The sequence below is a fragment of the Panthera onca genome, chromosome D1 (assembly GCF_046562875.1).
Source record: "Panthera onca isolate mPanOnc1 chromosome D1, mPanOnc1 haplotype 2, whole genome shotgun sequence".
In the NCBI taxonomy this organism is placed as follows: Eukaryota; Metazoa; Chordata; class Mammalia; order Carnivora; family Felidae; genus Panthera; species Panthera onca.
This window is the reverse complement of record NC_138348.1, coordinates 49,025,629-49,048,213: the sequence shown is the minus strand read 5'-3', so window position 1 is coordinate 49,048,213 and position 22,585 is coordinate 49,025,629. Positions and strand designations below refer to the sequence as shown.

Sequence of the window (22,585 nt, the reverse complement as noted above, 5' to 3'; positions counted from 1 at the left end):
CAGCTGACTGAGCCCCCAGGCACCCCTAACTCTGAATCTTTTAAATGGTTGAGGTACTTGTAAAGTTTCCCTACTCTATTACTTAATTATATAAGACCTGGTTTCAGTTCTGATTCTTTATTTGCTTAGAGATATAAATTATGAGAATGATTAGATTTTTTTGAGGCATAAGCCAAACCAGAATTTTTCCTCCCTATCACAAATAAAGTAACTTCACTTATTATTGGGAAAATATAAAGTAGATCAGAATGTCAGTATTGGAGGTGAAGTAGAAGGAACAGAATAGAAAGGAACTACCAGGTCTCTCATAATATCCCTTTTTCCCCTTGTTTTCTTTTTGATAGCTATACAAAATCGTAATCCTGTGTGGTATCAGGCTTTGACTCATGGTCTTAATGAAGAGCAAAGAAAACAGTTACAGGATATAGCAACTCTGGCTGATCAAAGAAGAGCAGCCCATGGTATGTCAATTGACCACAACCCCTCTTTAATGCAATTAATGACTTGATAGAGCTTTAAAATCTTTATATTAAATGATTTAAAATTATATAAAAGCTACAATTGTTGCAGGTGATAGGAATTCTGAAGGAAGGAAATGTGAAGGAATAAAGAAATGAATTGTTTTTACCGATAGTGCACTGATTTTAAGTGTAATCGGAGACTACTTTCAGTATACAATAGCTTTGATAAAGTTGCTTAAGCTTACGGTGATGGCTTGATAGTAGAAAGTTCTATTAAAAGTGTAAACAAGTTTTTAGGTTATGACAACTATGCATTTTCTTAGAAATATATTAAAGGAAATCCCAGACATCATCATATCTTAGCATCTTTAAACATTTCAGTATGCATTTTAGAAAAGGACATTTTAGATAATATATAGCCTAACAATTTTCTGTAGGTTTTAATACCATTAGTCAAACTAGTTTAATATAAAAAGAAGTATCCTCCTTATAGAGAAAGCATAGCTTCTTATTAAGGTATTTTATATTTGGATTTGCCAACACTAGATTCATTGGCTGTTACTCCCTTTGAAGACTAAATCCTGATTTAGTATTTGACTCAAAAAGGTTTATTAAAAAAATTTTTTTAACATCAGAAAGTGAAAGTTGGCTAATGTCTATAGCATACAACAGTAGAGTTTATCTTCTCCATATAATGTACCCCTCTTTTATTTCTATGTAAGAGAAGGGGGAAGAGGACAACTTTGGAACTTCCTAGCTAATACTAGTGGGTTAATAAGCTTTTGTTAATGTCTGTCAATTTCTTCTCTTCTTCAAAGTAGTAAGAAGATCAAATACTCTATTAAACTTCCACGTACTTGTTTTTTTAGAATCCAAAATGATTGAGAAGCATGGAGGATACAAATTCAGTGCTCCAGTTGTGCCAAGTTCTTTCAATTTTGGAGGCCCGGCACCAGGGATGAATTGAATTATCACTTTGTTTCCTGCTGTGTGATTGTAGTGAAGAGCTTGTGTTCCTCCTAGTAGCGGTTCCAGAACTGGTTCATGTTATCTACTCTAAACTAATTGATCAATAGATGGACAAAAAAACCCAGGAGGTGGGACCTGATCATGCAACTTGGCACTGAAAAAGAAACCAGAGGGATTTCAGCAGGGGGGAGGGGGAGGGAGGTAATCTGGGGGCTGTATTTTCTTTATTTTTTGAAGAAAGTAAGATTCTGACTGAAAGTTCAAGTGACACTGTGGAAATCTGAAACGAGGGGATGTCATGAAGGCAGCTTTTCTTTTTCTGAGGAAAAAATAGGCATGGGCTACAGGACTATTTAAAATGTCTCATTTACAGTATAAGCTCAAAGGTAGATGTAATTTTTATACCTATGAGTATTTGTCCGATTTCTGTCTCTTCCTCACCATTGGGTATCTATTCTTTATATGTAAATAAGATAAGGTAATCGATAGCCTTATTCAATCTTCATCATTTTCATTCATCAAAGATTGTTCCTATGTAGATTATTGAACATTTATTGTAGCACTACATAACTGATTAAAACAAATCTGTAAATGAATTAGCACTTTCATATTGAAACAAGCCTGCTAGCCTATGTATAAAATAGCAAAATGTTTGCTGTTTATAAAAAGAAGGGATGTAATGGGGTGGGGGGCAGGGGTAATTTCAAGTTATTAATTTAAAAATGAACTAGCAATTTTGTACCTGGTGACTTTGTGGTGCACTCACCTCTGATAGTGACTTGAATTCGGTATGTTAAAAGGGGTTAGTGATATTTCATTGCTGCTAAAAAATGGCAACTCCCTCTGTGTCCTGTTTTTTCTTAAAGCTCTCAGTGTACAAGTGGATACTTGGATACAAGACCTTACTGTATCAAATAAGAAAGGTGATATTTGAAGCATGTAAATTGGATATAAAGTTCTACTCTTAAAGAGTTGATAAAAGAGTATGGTTAAACATCTATATATGCAATCTATTAAAAGAACTTAATTCGGCTATTATGTCTTGATTTGATGGCAGTTTTTTCCTAATTATAAAACTTTTTCCTTATTGGCCTGTTTTTATCCTGTATCTGGAAACAGTGCAAAATGCACACTTCTAAAATTTAACATTTAATACCTGCCCATATCCTCCTCTCCTTATCTCTCCTACCCCTCTTGTTGATTGTGGTATCTGATCTTAGATAGATAGGCTGAAGGCACACGGTTCCCTCCAAAAACCACTATTGATACCACTGCAAAAACAAGCCAGCAACAAAGACAATGGAGAGGTTGGCTTGCTTCCCTCTCTCCTAACTGCATGTTCAAAAATAAGCCTTTATTGATCTTGAACATCTGTCAGATGAGTCATACATTGGGTTATTTTTTTATATACATGTATACACACAATATTTCAAATTGAAAGCAACATCTCAATGGATTCAAAACTATTAAATGCTGTTGTCTATAACAGACTAGGAAATTTATAATTGTAAAAATGAAACAAATGCACATATTGATATTTAAAATGCGTAATGAAGAAAACCCATTGGTGTTGTGCTTTTCTTGTATGCCAATAATTAAGCCACTACTGTTGGCACTGTGTGGTTTTCTATTTTAACACTGAAGGAGTGAAAGTATTTCCTATATTTATGAATTTACTATGAAAATCTTGGCAAAAAAAGAAAAAAAATTGTCTGTCTAAAATGTGTGGGTGAAAACTGTTAATCAAGTGTGTTTCTACTTTTTTCCCCCAAGTTGGACACCATCTGTATACCCTAGGTTGCTTAAGGGGATTTCACTATTATATAAAAATCAATAAAATTAAAATGGAGTAGTTGTATATATGCAACATTGTGTACAGAGGGGATATATTGAATAGTATTAAACATTTTCGTCTTCCTTTACCTTTTATCCCTTAATATCTAGTCTACTTTTTTAAATTTCAGACTTCAATGCTCTTTGAATTGATAATTCCAATTTTCACATTGTTATTGGAAAACCATATCTAATAAAGGTTTTAGTTATTCCCATGCACAGTATGAAAATTCTCATTTGCTGAGCTTTTATTCCAAGAAAACGTATTGTTATGTCTTTGAGAATTTTTATTGTCTCCTCTGTCATACAATCTAATCTCCATTTACAGATTTTAATTGAAAGTAAAGACCTTAAAATTAAATTACGTGAATATTAACTAGTACTCCAGCGTTAGTTTCTAATGTATCAAATATATATATCTCAGTTATTCACAGTATTTCCTTAAATTTAACATCAAATTATAGGTGGTTTGTTGTTTTTTTTTTTTTTTACAGATTATGCACCTTGGTATTTGTCAGTGCTTCTGGACAAGGTTGTAGAACTTTGGATAACTTCAAGAGTATTTACAGACTTGTAATTGGTTGCATGTAGATACTATTTATTCAACATACAGCCTTTTCCACAGTTTCGCTAACCTATAACTTAAACTTTTTAATTTCTAGAAGTTAATTATGATTTGGTTTAGGTTTCAATTTTTGTTTTGTTTAACGGCTTTCAACGAAAGCATAGAAACTTCACTTTTGGGTAAACTTAAACCATCTATTTTTTAAAAATGTATTCATTTATCATTGTTTAAAAAAGTTAATCTGTTTCTCTCCAGGTATAAATGGTGATTACTAAGCTACACACTTTATCAAGATAGTGATTGCTGTGCTCACCTCTGGAAAAGACCAGAGTGTAGAGCAGGGGTGGCCAAACCACAACCCTATGACTATATGCCTTTATTCAGCCCCAGATGTAGGCCCTGAAGCAAGCATGAAGAAAAGGTCATTAAGAACTGTATTAATAGGACTAAACCACATCTTTGGGAAGATCTAACACAATGCCTTAAGCATAGTAGGCATTCCATAAATGTTTGTAAAATGAATGACCTAAAATTACATTAAAACCTATCCATTATAAAAATGTCAGTTTTGTTCTGTATACTTTTAAGTTCTGGTGAAGATTATCTGTGAATCTTTATTAGCATGCCTAAATCTAGATTTTACCCTTGATGAGGTTGGCCACTCTTGGAATTGCACTTTGGTGCATGTGGTTCTTACAAAGGGAAACTAGATACCCAGCTAGAAATCCGGGATTTTATCAGTATGTAAGGGGAAAGTATCTTTTAAGTAACTTCTAAGCATAGGTGATCATATATACGTCTAGATTTTGCTTTTGTGTATAGATTGAAATTTGTCAGTTACACTCAATATTTGAATCCTATATTTAAATGCTTCCTATCTGAGTCTTAAAAGATTTTTTTTTTCTTTTTGAGAGGGAGTGCATGTGCGCACGCAAGCAGGGCAGAGGGAGAGGGAGAGAGAATCTTAAGTAGTCTCCACCACAGTGCAGAGTCTAACATGGGGCTCAGTCTCTTAATTGTAAGATCATGACCTGAGTCAAAATCAAGAATCAGACAATCAAGTGAGCCACTATCCAGGTGCTCTTTAAGAGTTTTTTGGGGCACCTGGGTGGCTCAATTGGTTAAGTATCCAACTTCTGCTCAGGTCATAATCTCATGTTTCATGGTTGTTCAAGCGCTGCATTGGGCTCTGAGTTTGAGTTGACAGTTGAGAGCCTGGAGCCTGCTTCAGATTCTGTGCCTCTCTCTCTGTCCTTCCCCTACTTATGCTTGCTCTCTCAAAAATAAATAAACATTAAAAAATAAAAGATTAAAAAAATCGTTTAATGAACTAAAGCTAGAAATACAAGGGAACTCCTCAACCTGAAAAAAGGGCATTACCAAAACTTTTTTTTCTTTATTTTATTTTTCTTTAGTTATTATTTTTTTTTTAGAGAGAGGGTGCAAGCAGGGGAGGAGCAGAGAGAGGGAGACACAGAATCCAAAGCAGGCTTCAGTCTCTGAGCGGTCAGCACAGAGCCCAATGTGGGGCTTGAATTCATGAACCATGAGATCATGACTGAGCCGAAGTCAGATGCTTAAGCTACTGAGCCACCTAGGTGCCCCTCAAAAACCTTTTTTAAAAAGCTAATTAAAGGGGCGCCTGGGTGGCGCAGTCAGTTAAGCGTCTGACTTCAGCCAGGTCACGATCTCGCGGTCTGTGAGTTCGAGCCCCGAGTCAGGCTCTGGGCTGATGGCTCGGAGCCTGGAGCCTGTTTCTGATTCTGTGTCTCCCTCTCTCTCTGCCCCTCCCCCGTTCATGCTCTGTCTCTCTCTGTCCCCAAAAAAAAAAAAAAAGTTAAAAAGCTAATTAAAGGACCTAATGATGAAAGGATAAAAACTACAATCGAGAACCAGACAAGCAAGTAACCTGTTGCCAATTCTGTTCAACATTTTACCTGAGATTGTGTAGCCAGGGCAATTCGGCAAGAAGAAGAAATAAAAGCCTTTCAGATTGGAATGGAAGAAGTGAAACTTTGCAGATGACATGATCTTATAGAAAGCTTATAGGAATCCACATACAGAAAAGAGCTAAGGGCTTAATCACAGTTGCAAGACACAAGATTAATATTCAAAAAAACCCCTTATATTCCTATACAATAGCAATGAAAATAAAATTGCATTTATAATAGCATCAAAAATTTAGCAAAGCTGAACATAAAGTCTATAAACGCTGTTGGAAAAAGACCTAAGTGGAAAGACATCCCATATTCATGAGTTGAAAGTATCATGATGGCAACACTCCCAAGATCTACAGATTCTGTGTAATCCCTAAAAAATCCCAGCTATTTTTTTTTTACAGGAATTGACAAAATAATTGTAAAATTGTATGGAAATGCAAGGGACTCAACCATGACAGTGGTACTGGTGTAAGAATAGACATTTTATGCTGACTGATGGAATAAAGTTGAGAATACAGAAATAAAACTAAGTTTATGGTCAACTGATTTTTGACAAGGGTGCCAAGACCATTCAATATGAAAATAATCTTTTCAAGTGATTCTGAGACAGCTGGGTATGTACCCTCACACCGTACATAAATGTGGTTAAAAGATTTACATATAAGACCTCACTCAAACTTTAAACTCTTAGGAAAAAATGCATTAATCTTTGTGACTTTGAATTAGGCAACGGTTTCTTGGATCTAACACCAAAGCACAAGCAACAAAAGGTTAAAATAGGTGACTTGAACTTCATCAAAATTTTAAACTGCTTCAAAGTGAAAAGACAACCCAGAAGATCTTTACAACTCAACAACAAAAAAACCCCAATTGAAAAAATGGGAATCCTGGGTTGCCTGGCTGACTCAGTTGGTAGAAGATGCGATTCTTGATCTTGGGCTCAGGAGTTCAAACCCCATGTTAGGCACAGAGCTTATTTAAAAAAAAAAAAAAAAAATTCTTCAAAGAAATGACCTGTATCAGGAAAAGATGCTGAATGTCACTGGCCACTAGGGAAATCACAAGGAGATATTTCACACCGATTAGCATGTCTATCATCGAGAAGGTGAACAATTACAAGTTTGAAGAGGATGTAGAGAAACTGGCACACTCAAATTGCTGAGAATGCTTGCCTGTTGTAGAAAAGTTTGGCAGTTCCTCAGAAGACTGAAAATAGTGGAACACAGAAATGCTCCTAGATGTACATACCCACAAGAAATGAAACACGTTTGCACAAAAACATGGACATGATTGTTCATAGCATTATAGCCAAAAGGTGAAAACCCAAATAACCATTAATTGATGGATAAACAAAATGTATAGTCACACCAGTCGGATATTAACAGTAAAAAGTAAGTACTGTTAACATGCTACAATGTGGATGAGCCTTGAAACAGTGAAAGAAGTCAAGTCAAAATGTTCCATTTATATGAAATGTCTAGAATTGTCAAATCCAGAGACAAATTAGTGGTTGTGGGAGTGGGAAAGGTAATGAAGACTGCTAATGGATGATGAAGGTTTTCTTCTGGTGAAGATGACAATGTTTTATTTTTTCTTTAGGTTTTATTTATTTAAGTAACTCTATACCCATGTGGGGCTCACACTCACGACCCTGAGATCAAGAGTCCAACCGAGCCAGCCAGGTACCCTGATGAAAATATTTTAGGTTGCATGTCTTGTGAATATGCTAAAAACTACTCAAGTATAGTTCAAAATGGTGAGTTTTATATGAATACCCCTATTTCCATTTTTTTTTTCAAAATATATTATTTTTTAAGTTTATTTACTTTTAGAGTGATCAGGGCAGAGGTGGGGGGGTGGCGGGAGTAGGGAGAGAGAATCCCAAGCTGGCTCCATGTTGTCAGTGCGGGACTGGATTTACCAATTGTGCGATCCTGACCTGAACTGAAATCGAATCTGATGCTTAACTGACTTAGCCACCCAGGCGCCCCTCAATTTTCAGTTTTCTTAAGTCAAATTTGGGTAAAGTTCTCTAAAAAGCATGAAATGTTCCTAAAGTAAAAACAGTTTTACTCACGGTTATTCAGTTGTAAATAGTCTAGAGATTGGAGTCAATCTTAGGGATTGTACTCTCATACTTTGTTACTAGTTCATTCTTTATTTTTTAATTTTTATTAAGTAACTGTAGGCCTAAGATAGAGCTCAAATCCAGGATTCCAAGATCAAGAGTCACACATTCCACCAACTGAGCCAGCCAAGTGCCCCGTTCATATTTTAAATCTCATCACCCTAACAGCAGCCCTACTACCTGTAGTTTTCCATAAATGGTGTAGCTCTGTTTTATCTTCTGATGTAATATATAGTATTAAGAATTTAAGACTGAGCCAAACTTTTTTTCTCAAAAAAGTTACAGCACTTAGTGTTTTTCTGTAAAATGGTGTATCAATCATACTGCTTATTTGGTGACATGAACTTCACTTAAAAAAAATCCCACCTTGTCTCAAGAGAATGTTTTCCCAGAAAAATAAAATCATGTTAAAACCACTGGTTGCATTCTTCGACTGCTCACTATCTACTATGTATATTAATTGGTTTTCTTTTTTTCTGTAATGTTGTACTTCAGATTTAGGTAAATATAATTAGAAGCCAAAATGATAGAATGTCATGGAGATAGTTTCAGAAGGACACTTGGAATCTTAAGGGGCTTCAGAAGATTTATATTTTGTAAACTGAGGGTGTTATTTTCCCTTTAGTTTGTCACTAAAGTAAACAACACACATTAACAATTGGTAAACCCTGAAGCTCATTAATTGGGTGATCTTTTCAAAAAAGGTTGACAAATTGATCCAACAATAGAGTTGGTAAAAAAAAAAAATGCATTCATATTGGCATTAGAGATGAGCTTAAAATAAGGGAAATTGTGCAATTAGCCACTAACAAAACATTACCAGTTGTATCATATCTATACTTCTACATATATCCTCCTAATTACACTGTGAAATAAGTGGTTTTACCTTACCAATGAGTTAACAAATTCTGAGACTAGGACACATCTACAGCCACAACTCCCAGAGGAGAGCAAGAAACTAGTTTGGTTTTAAATTTGTTAGTGTTGAAAATAAAATCTACAAATTCATGATAAAAAAATTCAAATTTATTACAGAATTTAGTAAAGTGAGCTATAACAATTTCTCCCAGAAATCATTTCTTTGTTCTTTTTAATTTAAAAAAAAAAAATGTTTATTTTTGAGAAAGACACAGAGCCACAGGAGGGGAGGGGCATAGAGAGAGGGAGACAAAGAACCCGAAGCAGGCTCTAGGCTCCCAGCTGTCTGCATAGGGTCTGACCTGGGGCTCGATCCCAGGAACCGCAAGGCCATGACCTGGGCCGAAGTCGACTCTTGACTGACTTGAGCCCCCAGGCGCCGTTTTCTTTCTTTTTTTAAGCATGCTTCACACCCAGGGTGCAGTCCAACATGGGGCTTGATATGAGAAAATCAACCAGTTCTCCAGAAAGTTTTGAGTACTGAAAGGAATGTTTTAAAAAACATGATGGGAAGTTTTTAAAGGAGGCTGGAAACGTCAAGCCTATTTAGGAAATTGGGGAAATGGTCCAGCTTTATCTAAGAGCTTGAAATAGCACTGAGTGGAAGTGAAATATTTTTAAGCCATTGAGATGTAGTAAGATGGAAGACAGGTGATTGGGGAAAATCTGAACATTATGAATGGCGTTGAATACCACGTGTACTTCAACTCTGTTCTACAGTCACTGGTAAATACTATTAACACAAAGTATCATTACCTGTGACAAAATCAGAATTAAGGTTTTTTCTCTCAATCAGGTTAGAATTATAGCACCCTATCCACCACCACCAATTTTTCAACCACTCAGAAGGTTCTGGGGATATAAAGATATCCTATAATTGCAATCTACAACTAACTACAGGGTGATTTTTAAATTATTTTTGAGATTCTGTATTATACTGTGTTTTAATGAGTAGACTGAAGGCAAGGGACTCAGTAGTATAACTGGCTAAACTGCATAAAAGTACAGATTCTTTTAATGACACTTCTGTTTATACAAGTATAACATCCGGAAGGTACTGAAAGATTAATTAAAACATCTTGTTTTTCATCCAAACTCTCCATCTCTGTGACAAAGGGAATGTATCCATTGGGCACAAATTTGTTTTGTAAGCCTATTCCTCCAGCTTCAAGTAACCTAATCTAGTTTTGTGTCACATTTTTCATCTTTACAAGGGCGTAAAAAATAGTAACTACTTTAAATTCCTAAGCAATACGTATTCAAAATAAATTCAAAGTCCTATTTACCTTCTAATGGAGTTTGGGCACCGATTATGCAACTGTGCCTTGGTTAGGTAACCCGGCGGGCCGGTGAGTCGGCCTCCACACCCCGCCAAAAAAAATGTAACGTTAATGTCTCAAACTAGACTCCACAGGCTAGCTACCTCTAACACTCTAACATCCTTTTGCTTTAATCCTTTAGCCATAATCACCATTTGAAATCCAAGACACTAAATGAAACACCATACAGCTCTCTCCAGTTTTTCTAAGCAGGTCACAAAAGTGTTAAATCCATCAGCCACCTTATTCTCTTAGTAACCCCCTCATTCTACACCTATAATGCTCGGTTTAACACATCTTGAGTCTTCACACCATCTCATCTTTACACAGCTTTGTCAAAGCAAATAAACACTGAATACTCCTGAAAACACTAGTATTTCCAATAGTTTAGAAAAAGTCTGGGTTGAGAGCTACAAAAAACTGACCTAAACTTCACAACTAATTTGTATTCATTCTTAACGGTTTGGGGGAGCCCAAGTCAATGTTTTTCCCACCCTTTCAACTTTCCTTTAATTAGCAACACATACAAAAGGGAAAGTAAAAAACGAGGGTAGCGACACCAATACAGACTTAAGATTTTTAACGTAAACAACATGAAAGCGCAAAAGCATCCGAAGGGTCTCCCAGTAGAGTCTAGGACTACCGCCCCGTTCGTTGCCGAGCTCCCTCGCAGTTTCGGCAAGGGCAGGAGGCCCACTCTCCCACCGAATGATGATGCCCCGGCGACTTGAGAAGCGCAGGCAGGCCTAGCAGCCAGGGACCGGCACACAGCAGCTCTTGGAAAACAAAGCCGTCGCCCGAAACCAAAGGCCTCAACTGGCACCGAGAGCCCCCAGGGAGCGGTCAGGCGTCTTATTCTGTACTAGCCCTCCCCACAACCTCCCTCCCAACGGGGCGACACTCGGCAGTCGCTAGGCAAAGCCCAACCAGTCTCCAGAACGCACTCCAGCAAGCCCACCGGGAGAGCCAAGGCCACCTCCTAGCCCCTGTGGGGAAAATGGCGCCTGTCACCCCTTCTCCCTCCCGGCTAGTCACAAGGACCATCCTCCCTCCCTCGCTACAAAATGGCGCCTCCCGCTGAGGCCCCAGAATCGGCATAAATCACTTGTCAACGAGGCGGTGTCGGTCTAGGATGAGCGGTTCTGCCAACCAGTCAGACACAGGAACTTTGATTCCGCACTTTGCACAAGCCACTCAGGCGCTAGCTGCAAGGCCAGACTAAACTGACGTCAAGAAAAGGAGGCGTGAATAAGGCGGTCTCCTTTCGCGTCGCCTTAATTTGAGCCAATGGCAAGCAGGAAGCGTCTTGTGAGCGACGTAATGCCAGCCCAGTGGAGGCTGGGGGCGGGCCTCAGACTGGCTATGCGGGTTACGGGGCCTGGGGGCCGGGCGGCTGTTTCCTGTCCTGGTGCATGGTGGTCGGACGAAGGAATTGTTGGAAAATTTTCTCGGAGGTTCGTATATAAATGTGTTTTTACCCAGTGTGCATTATTCTCCGCCCGGCCGCCGCCCTCAGCGCGGCGGCGCGGGCCCGCTCGGGCCCGGGCTCTGACTCCGGCTGCTCAGCCTTCGCCGCAGGCCCTGCCGATCCTACGGCCGGCCTCGGTAGCGGCGCCTGGGCAGAAGCGGAGTTTATTAATAACCCGCGGCCGCCACTCTAGGGCGGCGGAGCTTTTCTCGCTGAGAACGCAACCTCCCCCCCCACCCCAACCTAGTGTCTGCGCGGTGCGCCCCGCCTGTTCCCCTCAGGGGACCGCCGAGGGGGAGGGAGTGAAGGAGGGGAGGGTGGAGCCCTCGGGAGCCTGGAGGCGCTTCTCGGCTTGACCTCCGCGCGGGGCGAGTCCCCAGACGCCGCCTAGGCGAAGCTCCTCCGGCTGGGACGCCGAGGCACGGTCAGCTCCAGGCCCCAGCCCAGCCTGGCGCCGGCGGCAGGACTGGCCAAGGGCCCTCTCGGGATCCTGCCTGCGGATCGCACCCAGAATTTCGTCCCGCCCAGATCGTGCACAGATTTCTTGTTTTCTCACTTTTTTTTTTTCTTCCACTTTTAGATTACTGAGGCCTAACATGGAATATTGGAAATTGTCAGTTTTCCTTGCCCTTTTTTCTCGGTTTTGGCCAGAGTTAACGAATCTTTCAGTTGCTTTGTACTATGTTACCGTGGAACGGGAACCAATTTTTATTCCCTCCGCTTTTGCTATTTTGAACATTTTAAGTGTTTTAACCGCATTAACGAAGTTAAGCAAAAAATAGGAAAGAATACCATTGCTAACCCCATTATATTTGTTTAAAATCAACTTCAGCCGTTGCTTTTAGAAGTGTCTAATCAGCTGGTATAATAATGAAGTGGGGATGTGGTGAAAAATTGTAGGTTCAAAGTTGTCCTTTGGGTGATACGTGTTTGCTGAACTAAGAAAAATCTGCAGTTAACAGAAATCTGCAGTATTTAATACTTGCTCTTAGTGCCTAGTTTAAGTTCATTGTTAAAGTGTCTAGTAAGAATAGATGATCAGATCACTAAATACGATGCATAACTAATTTCTCCAGGCGTATTTTGACTACTTAGGAAATTAATTATTTGGCCATCTACAAATACTTGGTCGGCTGTTTTTTCTATAGCCCCCTTTTATTTTTTTAAAATAATATCTTTATTGATATAACTTACATATCTTACACTTCACCCATTTGAAGTATGTAATTAGGTAGGTTTAATAAATTCACAGTTGTGCTACCATCACCACAATCCATTTTAAAACACGTTCATCACTTCAAAATGAAACTGTACCGGTTAAGTTACTCCTCATTTACCCATAAACCTTCCCCAACCACTAATCTACAGATTTGCTTACTCTGAACATTTTATATAAATGGAATCACATAGTATGTGGGCTGTTGTGACTTTTTTTCACAGCATAATGTTTGCAAAGTTCATTAATGTTTTAACTTGTGTCAGTACTTCATTTCTCTTTATTGCCAAGTATTATTTCATTGCATGGACATAAGTTTTATTCATCCATTCATCTGTTGGTGGACATTTGGGTTTTCACTTTTTGTGATGCATAATGCTGCTGTGAACATTTGTGTACAAGTGTTTGCGTGAACATGTGTTTTCTATTCTCTGGTATAAGTACCAAGGAGTAGAATTTCTTGGTTGTATGGTAACTCTGCTCAACCTTTTGAGGAACTGTCAAACTCTTCCAAATTGTCTGCACCATTTTATATTCCTCTCAGCAGTGTTTGAGTGTTCCCATTATAACATATCTTGCCAACCCTTGCTATTCTCAGTCTTTCTGATGGTAGCCTGGGTATGAAGTGGTATCTCTTATTGACTTGCATTTCCCAGTGGCTAATGGTGTTAAGCATTTTTTCATGTGTTGATTGGCCATTGTGTATTTTCTTTGGAAAAATGTCTATTTGGATCTTTTGTCCATTTTTAAATTGCATTGTTTATTATTGAGTTGTAAGACTTCTTTACATAAAAGTCTTTATCAAATAGATGGTTTGCAAATTGTCCATAGCCCTTTGCTATAAGTTGGGATATTGTTGTGAAGTGAACATTCATCACATTCTTCATGGAAAGATGACCTAGCTGGATTGCAGAATTATGCCTCCAGTATTACTTTAGCTTATATTTATAAAACGTATGCAGTTTATGATCATGTAAGGAGAACTTTCTGAGGCCTGAGGTCTTCATTACTTAATTTTGAAATTTTTATATAGGTTTTTTTATGTTTATTTTTGTTTTTTAAAGTTTTTATTTGTTTTGAGAGAGCAAACAAGAGTGGAGGAAGGGCAGAGAGAGAGGTTGAGAGAGAGAATTCCTAGCAGGCTCTGCACTGTCAGCATAGAGCCTGATGTGGTGCTCAAACTCACCATGAGATCACGACCTGAGCCGAAATCAAGAGTCAGATGCTTGACTGACTGAGCCACCCAGGTGCCCCAAGTTTTTGTTTTTTTTTTTTTTTAAATCTGAGGTTTTACTTAGTTCTGAGTCTTTTTGCTCCTGCTTGGTTTCAGGACATAATGATTTCTTTTTTTTTTTTTTTTTTTTTAAATGTTTTTTTTTCAATTTTTTTAACGTTTATTTACTTTTGAGACAGAGAGAGAGCATGAATGGGGGAGGGTCAGAGAGAGAGGGAGACACAGAATCTGAAACAGGCTCCAGGCTCTGAGCTGTCAGCACAGAGCCCGACGCGGGGCTCGAACTCACAGACCGCGAGATCATGACCTGAGCCGAAGTCAGACGCTTAGCCGACTGAGCCACCCAGGCGCCCCAGGACATAATGATTTCTTAAAGACTTGGGTTGTGTTCTGTCCTTGCTCCTTCCTATGCTTAATTTGCATTTATTTTATTTTATTATTTTTAAAAATTTATTTACTTTGAGAGAGAGAGAGTGCAAGCAGGGTAGGGGCAGAGAGACAGTGAGAGAGAGAATCCGAAGCAGGCTCTGCACTGCAAGCACAGAGCTCAACATGGAATTGGATCTCAGAAATGTGAGATCATGACCTGAGCTGAAATCAAGAGTCAGACGCTGAACCAACTGAGCCACCCAGGTGCCCCTAGGATAGTGTTTTAAACTTTATTGTACTGCAAATGATTTTGCAAAAGCAAAATGATTTTGCTTTTAAGATGGATTTAGACTGAGAAAGCTCCCTCTCCCTCATAAAAAAAAAAAAAAAAAACCCAGAAAACAAAACACTTTTATCCACAGTTTTCCATAAATCTAATCCCAATTTAAAACTATGCTGCAGTGGGAACTCTGCAGCCTGTGGGAATAACTTGTCCATTAATGTGTAGACACAGGCATTTAACTCCAAACTACTTTTGTCTGGGTGTGTACCTAAAATTCCACTTTACTTAGCACTTAATTTCAGCTAGGCACTGAGTTAAATGGTTTGTTGAGTGGCTTACATATATACATAAAACTATTCATTATGAACCTAAGGCAAATACTAGAGTTCTCCCTGTTTTGCAGGTGAGTCAACTGAAGTTTGGAGTAACTTGTCCAATTATTACACAACAAAGTTAGGACTTGAATCAATGATTGGCTCAAGCCTAGTCTCTCAGCTGAGTTATTCAGTAACATACCAAGTACCTACCTCTTTAACTTCTTTACATTTTAAAATATAAGATATCTGGGGGAAAAAATAAGGTGTCTGTAGCTCTAGAATGATAAAATATTTTGAGTGCTGTACATAACCTGGCATAGCAGGGATATTATTGTGTTATTTATGCACATCTTTATTTTTTAAAAATTGTTTAATGTTTATTTTTAAGAGAGAGAGTGTGAATGGGTGAGAGGCAGAGAGAGAGGGAGACACAGAATCTGAAGCAGACTCTAGGCTCTGAGCTGTCAGCACAGAGCCTGATGGAGGACTCCCAACTCATGAACTGTGAGATCATGACCTGAGCCGAAGTCAGACACTCAACCGACTGAGCCACCCAGGTGTCCCGATTTTTGCACAACTTTAACGATGGATGCCTTTGGCCATGTATTGAAAAATAGAGGTCTTATATATAGTGTGGATGTAATGGTCACAAGAAGTTGGAATTATTAAAATTAATTGCAGTTTATATATGCTATATACACACCCAATACAGTAGCATATGATAAAAAGTGTGGCACCATGAAAGAGCATTGGAATAAAAGACGATGTAGTCTTTAGTCCTGTCTCAGTTAACTAGCCATGTCCTTATACAAATTGTATTCATTTGGTCAACAAATATTTAGTAAGTGTATACTATGCGCCAGGCATTCTTATAGGCACTGAGAGTTCAGAGGTGAACGACATAGATGGAGGCCCAGCCATGATGGAACTTAGAGTTCACTTAGAAATTCTGTTAAGTACTATTGAAGGAGCTAGAGTTCTGTGGTAAAGAATAAGGGGATGGTGGTAGAATGGATATTTTAGATAGGTGACACAGTATGTGCTAAAGCAGGAAGGTCAGCATGGCTGGATGTATACAATGGAGGACGTTTGTAAAGCACTGTGCAACATGAATTATGTTAAACTCATTAGATATTGGGGCGCCTGGGTGGCGCAGTCGGTTAAGCGTCCGACTTCAGCCAGGTCACGATCTCGCGGTCCGTGAGTTCGAGCCCCGCGTCAGGCTCTGGGCTGATGGCTCGGAGCCTGGAGCCTGTTTCCGATTCTGTGTCTCCCTCTCTCTCTGCCCCTCCCCCGTTCATGCTCTGTCTCTCTCTGTCCCAAAAATAAATAAAAAAAAAAAAAAAAAAAAAATAAACTCATTAGATATGTATTGAATATATAACTTTTTTTTTTAAGTAGGCTTCATGCTCAGCCCAGAACCCAGTGCAGATCCTGAACTCACCACCCTGAGATCAAGACCTGACCTAAGATTGAGTTCAATTCTTAACAGACTGAGCCACCCAGGTGCCCTGAACATATAATCTTAGGTGTCAAGATTTTAAAGACCCATAGGACACAGTACCTACCTTAGAAGGCTTGTAGTCTAATTGGGCAGACTGGATGTGGAGATTAAAGTTTTGGACTTTAAAAACTTTAAAGTTTTTAAACTTTAAAGGAGGGGTGACTCTGCGGCTCAGTCGGTTTAAGCATCCAATTCTTGGTTTCGGCTCTGGTCATGATCTCAGGGTTTGTGAGTTTGAGCCCCTCTGAGCTGACAGTGCAGAGCCTGCTTCGGATTCTCTTTCTCACTCTCTTTCTGCCCCTCCCTTGCTCACTGTCTCTGTCTCTCTCAAAAAAAAAAAAAAAAAAAAAAAAAAAAAAAAGAAGGAAAATAAAGACTGTAAGAGGAGAGAGGAGCAGTAGATAACGAAACAAGCCTTACAGTCACAAACAAGGTTCATAGACCTCACTTTCCTCACCTGTAGAAAGAAAACTGGCATGTTTTGGGGTGCCTGGGTGGCTCAGTTGGTTAAGCATCCAGCTTCAGCTCAGGTCATGACCTTGTGGCTTGTGAGTTGAAGTCCTGCATCAGGCTCTGTGTCGACAGTCAGAACCTGGAGCCTGCTTCGGATTCTGTGTCTCCTCTGCCCCGCCCCTGCTTGTGCTCTGTCTCTCTCAAAAATAAAACGTTAAAGGGGCGCCTGGGTGGCTCAGTCGGTTAAGCGGCCGACTTCGGCTCAGGTCATGATCTCGCGGTCCGTGAGTTCCAGCCCCGCGTCGGGCTCTTGCTGACAGCTCAGAGCCTGGAGCCTGTTTCAGATTCTGTGTCTCCCTCTCTCTGACCCTCCCCAGTTCATGCTCTGTCTCTCCCTGTCTCAAAAATAAATAAACGTTAAAAAAGATAAATAAAAAATAAATAAAAAATAAAACGTTAAACCCCCCCCCCACACACACACACAAACTGGCATATTTTGAGTACATCTGAAGTGCTAAGGGCTTTATATACATTGTTTCACTTTTTTTTTTAACATTATTTTACTTCTGACAACAGTCCTATCAGATGGGTATTCTCCCATTTTTTCAAAAGAGAAAATGGGAATTCAGCAGCAGGTTAATTGCCTAGGAGCTGAGCAAGGAGTCAGATGTTAGAATACCAGCAAATTATTAAGCCATATACAGTTGGAATCTATGATAATAAAAATGTGACTAGTATCCATAGTGACCTGGGCTCCAAGCCAAATAACAGCAAATACTATAGGATTCAAATGATGACTGAGATCTGGCTAGTTGGGTACAGAGGCACCATGGAAGAGCTGGTGACAATTAAAAGCTCTTCCCTGTGCCTAGACTGCTCTTTCTACTCTTCCTATTCCTAGGAAATGTTTACTTATCTTTTTATGCCCAAATTTCCATGTCATCATCTTTGCATCCCTGAGGAAAAGTTAGGTGCTCCTTACTCTGTTAATGCCTCTGTTTATAATAACTTTTTTAAAAGTAGTTTTATTTTTTAAAGCCATGAGAGTCATACATGGTAAATATTTTTTTTAACTTATAGAATGTGTACAGTAAAAATTAAAAGTCCCTTACCCACTCCACCATATCTCCTAATCCCATTTCTGGGAGGTAACCACTTGAATTTTCAAATGTATATACAAGCATATGCAGATGTTTATATACATTTAAAAAAATTTTTTTTAACATTTACTCATTTTTGAGAGAGAGGGAGAGCGTGAGCAGAGGAGGGGCAGAGAGAGAGGGAGACACAGAATCCGAAGCAGGCTCCAGGCTCCGAGCTGTCAGCACAGAGCCCGACACAGGGCTCGAACTCACAATCTGTGAGATCATGACCTGAGCTGAAGCCGGACGCTCTACTGACTGAGCCAGCCAGGCGCCCCTACATACATTCTTAAAAACCTGAACGCAGTCATACCATACATAAATACCTTCTGCAATTTGCTTCCCCCCCCCCCCCACTTACAATATATCTTGGACATATTTCTTATCATTTCATATCCCATTCTTTTTCATGTCTGCATGTTTCATTTGTGAATGTCCTATAGTTTATTTAATTTGTCCTTTGGGTGCACTTTTAGATTGTTGACTAATTTTTGCTATTATAAATAATACTACAATGAACTTTGCACACTTAAGAGAGTGTCTATCTAATAAGTCCCAAGAAGAATTACTTTGTTGAAAATTGCATTTAAAATATTGATAAATAGGGATGCCTGGCTGGCTCAGTCAGGAGCTCGTGACTTTTGATCTCGAGGTCATGAGTTGAACACCACATTGGGTATAGAGATTACTTAAATAAACTTAAAAAATAAAAAATAAAATATTGGTAAGTGGTACCAAGTTGTTCTAATTATTGTGGTCCCTCCCCTAACGTTGTGTTTAATTACCTGTTTTCACTTGTCTCCCACCATGGAATGAGTTTCTTAAAGACAAGAACTTCTTTTTTACTTCTCTGTGTCTCTAAAGGGTTGTGTGCACACACACACGTATACACATATACATGTGCATACACACACACACATGTACATGTATACATATACTACTCAAAATATCAGTCCTGGGTATTTATCCAACAAATGTATATATATTTTTAGTAGTTGATCATGGTAAAGGTAAAGACCTATAGGAGAATAATAGGAGATGAAATTTGAAAAATGGATAGAACCCAGACTGGAGAGTAGCCTGAATGTCACACTAAGGAACTGGAGTTTAGTTCTATAAGTAGTACAACTATAAAAGATCATGGCGGAGGGGCGCCAGGGTGGTTTAGCCTCCAACTGGTGATTTCACAGTTCATGGGATGGAGCCCCACATCGGGCTCTGTGCTGACAGCATGGAGCCTGCTTGAGATTCTCTCTCTCCCTCTCTGCCCCTACCCCACTTGCACTTGCTCTTTCTCTCAAAATAAGAAATAAACATTAAAAAAAATTTATTTAATTAAAAAAATAAAGTAACCCAAATTGGAATTCATCATGCTAGTGATTTTTGTAAAAAAGTTGATGCTGAATAGAGAAATCCATACACGCAATTTTCAGAGAAAAAGGCCTTGCTTGGCCTTCTATCAAGACTTGGTGAATAAATATATGTTTATATATTTAAAAAGTACATATAAAGCCTTGGGCTTTTCTGAGAGTGTCAAATAATCCAGTAGCTCATGTAAGAGTTGCTGGGCCAAATGGTTAGAAGATTGACTTTGCTACTTATGTTGTGAAGTTAAGGATACTGTTTATTTTTATTTTTTTAAGTTTATTTATTTTTGAGAGAGAGTGAGCAGCGGAGGGGCAGAGAGAGCAGAGGAGAGAAGAGAGAATTGGAGCCGGATGCAGGGCTTGGATTCATGAACTATGAGATCATGACCTGAGCTTTGGCTCAGGGGTCAGATGCTTAACCAACTGAGCCACCCAGGCACCTCTAAGGATACCATTTAACTTTTCTTGAGTTTCATTTTCTTCATCTGCAAAACTGGGATAAAATGGTTCTTTATTCATAGGATTGCTAGAAGAATTAAATGAATTAGTAATGTCTGGCATATAGTAAGTTTTATGGAAGGGTTATTATCTTTATCATTTGATATTTAATATATTAGTATTATTAATACTTATTAATCTATTATTAAATAATATTAGTATCATTAAATACTAGAATTTTCGTCAATATTGGTGGGACATAAGGGTGCCTGGATGCCTCAGTCTGGTTAAGTGGCCAACTTCAGCTCAGATAATGATCTCAAGGTTTGTGGGTTCGAGCCCTGCATTGGGCTCTGTGCTGAAAACTCAGAGCCTGGAGCCTGCTTTGGATTCTGTCTCTCTCTTGTGCTCTGTCTTTCAAAAATAAGTAAACATTAAAAAATTAAAAAAAATATATTGGTGGGATGTAGAATGTGAGGAGGTTATGGCTAGAACAAGACCAGAGGATAGAAAGACCAACTTGTCTTGATTTGCTCAAGACTATTCCAGTTTTAAAACCAAGTCCCCCACTTAAAGCGGAAAGTCCCATATTCGGGGAAACTCCTCAGTCTTGGGCCAGTTGGAATGGCTGTCCAACCTGCTGGAGAAGTTACTAGAGTCTAGATTGTGATGTTTGCACTCTGTGGCAATGGGAGAGTACTAAAGGTTTTGAGACAGAGAACTGCTATGATTGGATTTAAAAGCACTTGGACTGCTATGGAGATTACACTGAAGGAAGGTAGGAGTGGACTTTAGGAGGCTGATGTAATAATCCAAGTGGGTAATGGTAGCCTCAATTAAGACAGCCTAATAGAAGTGAATGAATTTGACAGGTATTTAGGAAACAGAGTGATAGTTCTTAGTGATTGGCTGGAGAATAAGGGAGATTTCAGCTACTGGGTTGGTGACTGCATTTGTTAGAGGTAGAAATGCAACAGGAAAATTTCATGGGAAAACCTGTTGGGATGGAGGTGACTATGGACCACGGAGATCATTGAGGCCAGTAAGCAATGAGACATATAGATAGATCAACAGCTCTTTAAGAGAAAGGACTAGATAGATTTTAGAGAGCTTGCAAGTTTCAGAGATCTTTGAAGCCATGCGAATGGATGCGATTGTTCAAGAGGAAAAGTGCATAAAATGAAAAAACAAACTAGGACAGAAACTTGAGGATCCTACATATTTAGGACCCCATAGGAGAATCTGGAAAGGGTTAGCTTAGGAAGTTGGAGAAAACCAGAAGCATGTGGATGCCACAGAAGCCAAAGCAAGAGAATGTTCCAAGGAGATAAAGGTCAGTGGTATTGAATCAAGTATGATACAACTGAAAAATAGCCATTACATTTTTTAAATGTTTAACTGTTGTCATATTAGGTCCTTTTTTAAACTTCTTAAAAATCTGAGGTATAATCTTCAGTATGCATTTGATGAGTTTTAGCAGTTGTATTCGCCCAGATGGTCATCACTCAAAAGAAAATCCCCCAATCTTCCAACCACAGTTTGGTTTCTATCACTGTAGATTAATTTTGTCTGTTCTTGGATATTATATTAATAGAATAATACAATATGTATTGTATCTGGCTTTTTTCCCTCAACACAATACTTTTGAGATTTATCACTGTTATTGTATGTATAGTAATTTGTTCCTCTTTATTGCTAAGTAATATTCCACTGTATAAATTTATCACAACTTCTTTATCCATTCTTTAGTTGATGGACACTTAGGTTCTTTTCAGTTTGTTATGAATAAAACTGCCACAGACAATTCTTGTACAAGTTTTTCTGCAAGATACACATACATTTTCATTGGGTGAAAGCCTAGGAAATGGCCAGTGAACTTTATGTTAAATTGGAGATTCATGACAGCCAGGGCAATTTCCTTAGAGTTAGGGACAGAAACCAGATAGATGATAATGAGAAATCAGGAGGTATTCTTAGTAACGACTGTTAAGGAAATCTAGCTAAAGTAATCTAGTCTAGATAAAAAGGAAAGAGACTGGTAGCTAAGTCAGATGTGAGATTGTTTATTTGATTTTATTTTTGTGCTTTTTAAGTTCTTGATGGGAAGGAATTAGAAGAGAGAGGGATTGTTTTCAGAAGAGGTCCCTGTGATCCCTAAGGAGGAAAGACAAATGAAATGTAGGTTGGAGGGATTAGTTTTACCTTGTAGGAAGGTAATCTGGCAGGAGAGAAGGAGGAAGCATGTGGAAATGCAGTCAAGTGATAGATTTGTTGGCAAAGAATTCCTCTATGATGATGTCTATATTTTCTGTGAAGTTGGGGACTGATTAATTTGTTGAAAATGAGGTGTCAGGGATAAGGAATGGGGGATAACAGGAAAGGGAGTGAGGGATAGAGAGGTTTGAGGCAAATGGAAAATATTTTAGAGGGACCTGGTTGGCTCAGTCAGTAGAACATGTGACTCTTGATCTCAGGGTTGTGAGTTCGAGCCCCATCTTGAGTATAGAGATGACTTAAAAAATCTTTGGGGCACATGGGTGGCCTAGTCTGCTAAGTATTCGACTTCAGCTCAGGTCATGATCTTGTGGTTTGTGAGTGTGAGCCCCATGTCGGGGATGACAGCTCAGAGCCTGGAGCCTGCTTCGGATTCTGTGTCTCCCT

At 38.9% G+C, this 22,585-nt stretch overlaps 2 protein-coding genes and 1 long non-coding RNA gene across 7 annotated transcripts in view; 2 read left to right on the top strand and 1 right to left on the bottom strand.

Annotated features, from left to right (window-relative positions):
- Window positions 1-3,482, top strand: part of IPO7 (importin 7) — a 46,475-nt gene extending 42,993 nt beyond the window's left edge. Inside the window, exons 24-25 of the mRNA XM_060605973.3 lie at window positions 345-461; window positions 1,331-3,482. Of these exons, the coding sequence (XP_060461956.1) occupies window positions 345-461; window positions 1,331-1,428 (215 nt within the window). The 3' untranslated portion in view covers window positions 1,429-3,482. The remainder of the gene's footprint in view (window positions 1-344; window positions 462-1,330) is intronic.
- Window positions 3,483-8,900: 5,418 nt separating this feature from the next.
- LOC132661432 (uncharacterized) lies at window positions 8,901-11,359 on the bottom strand. Its single transcript, XR_013550146.1, has 2 exons — window positions 10,101-11,359; window positions 8,901-9,294 (listed from the first exon to the last, which is right to left on the bottom strand). It is a non-coding gene; the product is annotated as an uncharacterized LOC132661432 (long non-coding RNA).
- Window positions 11,360-11,472: 113 nt separating this feature from the next.
- Window positions 11,473-22,585, top strand: part of ZNF143 (zinc finger protein 143) — a 55,754-nt gene continuing 44,641 nt past the window's right edge. Inside the window, exon 1 of one of the 5 annotated variants that reach the window (XM_078433198.1) lies at window positions 11,473-11,587. Coding sequence is in view for 2 of the 5 variants with exons in the window: in XM_078433197.2 (XP_078289323.1) it covers window positions 11,546-11,587 (42 nt within the window). In the remaining 3 variants the exon portion in view is untranslated. Of the gene's footprint in view, window positions 11,588-20,028; window positions 20,051-22,585 lie in introns of those variants that run through there. The other 4 variants (XM_078433199.1, XM_078433197.2, XM_078433196.1 and 1 more) reach the window with 4 other exon arrangements.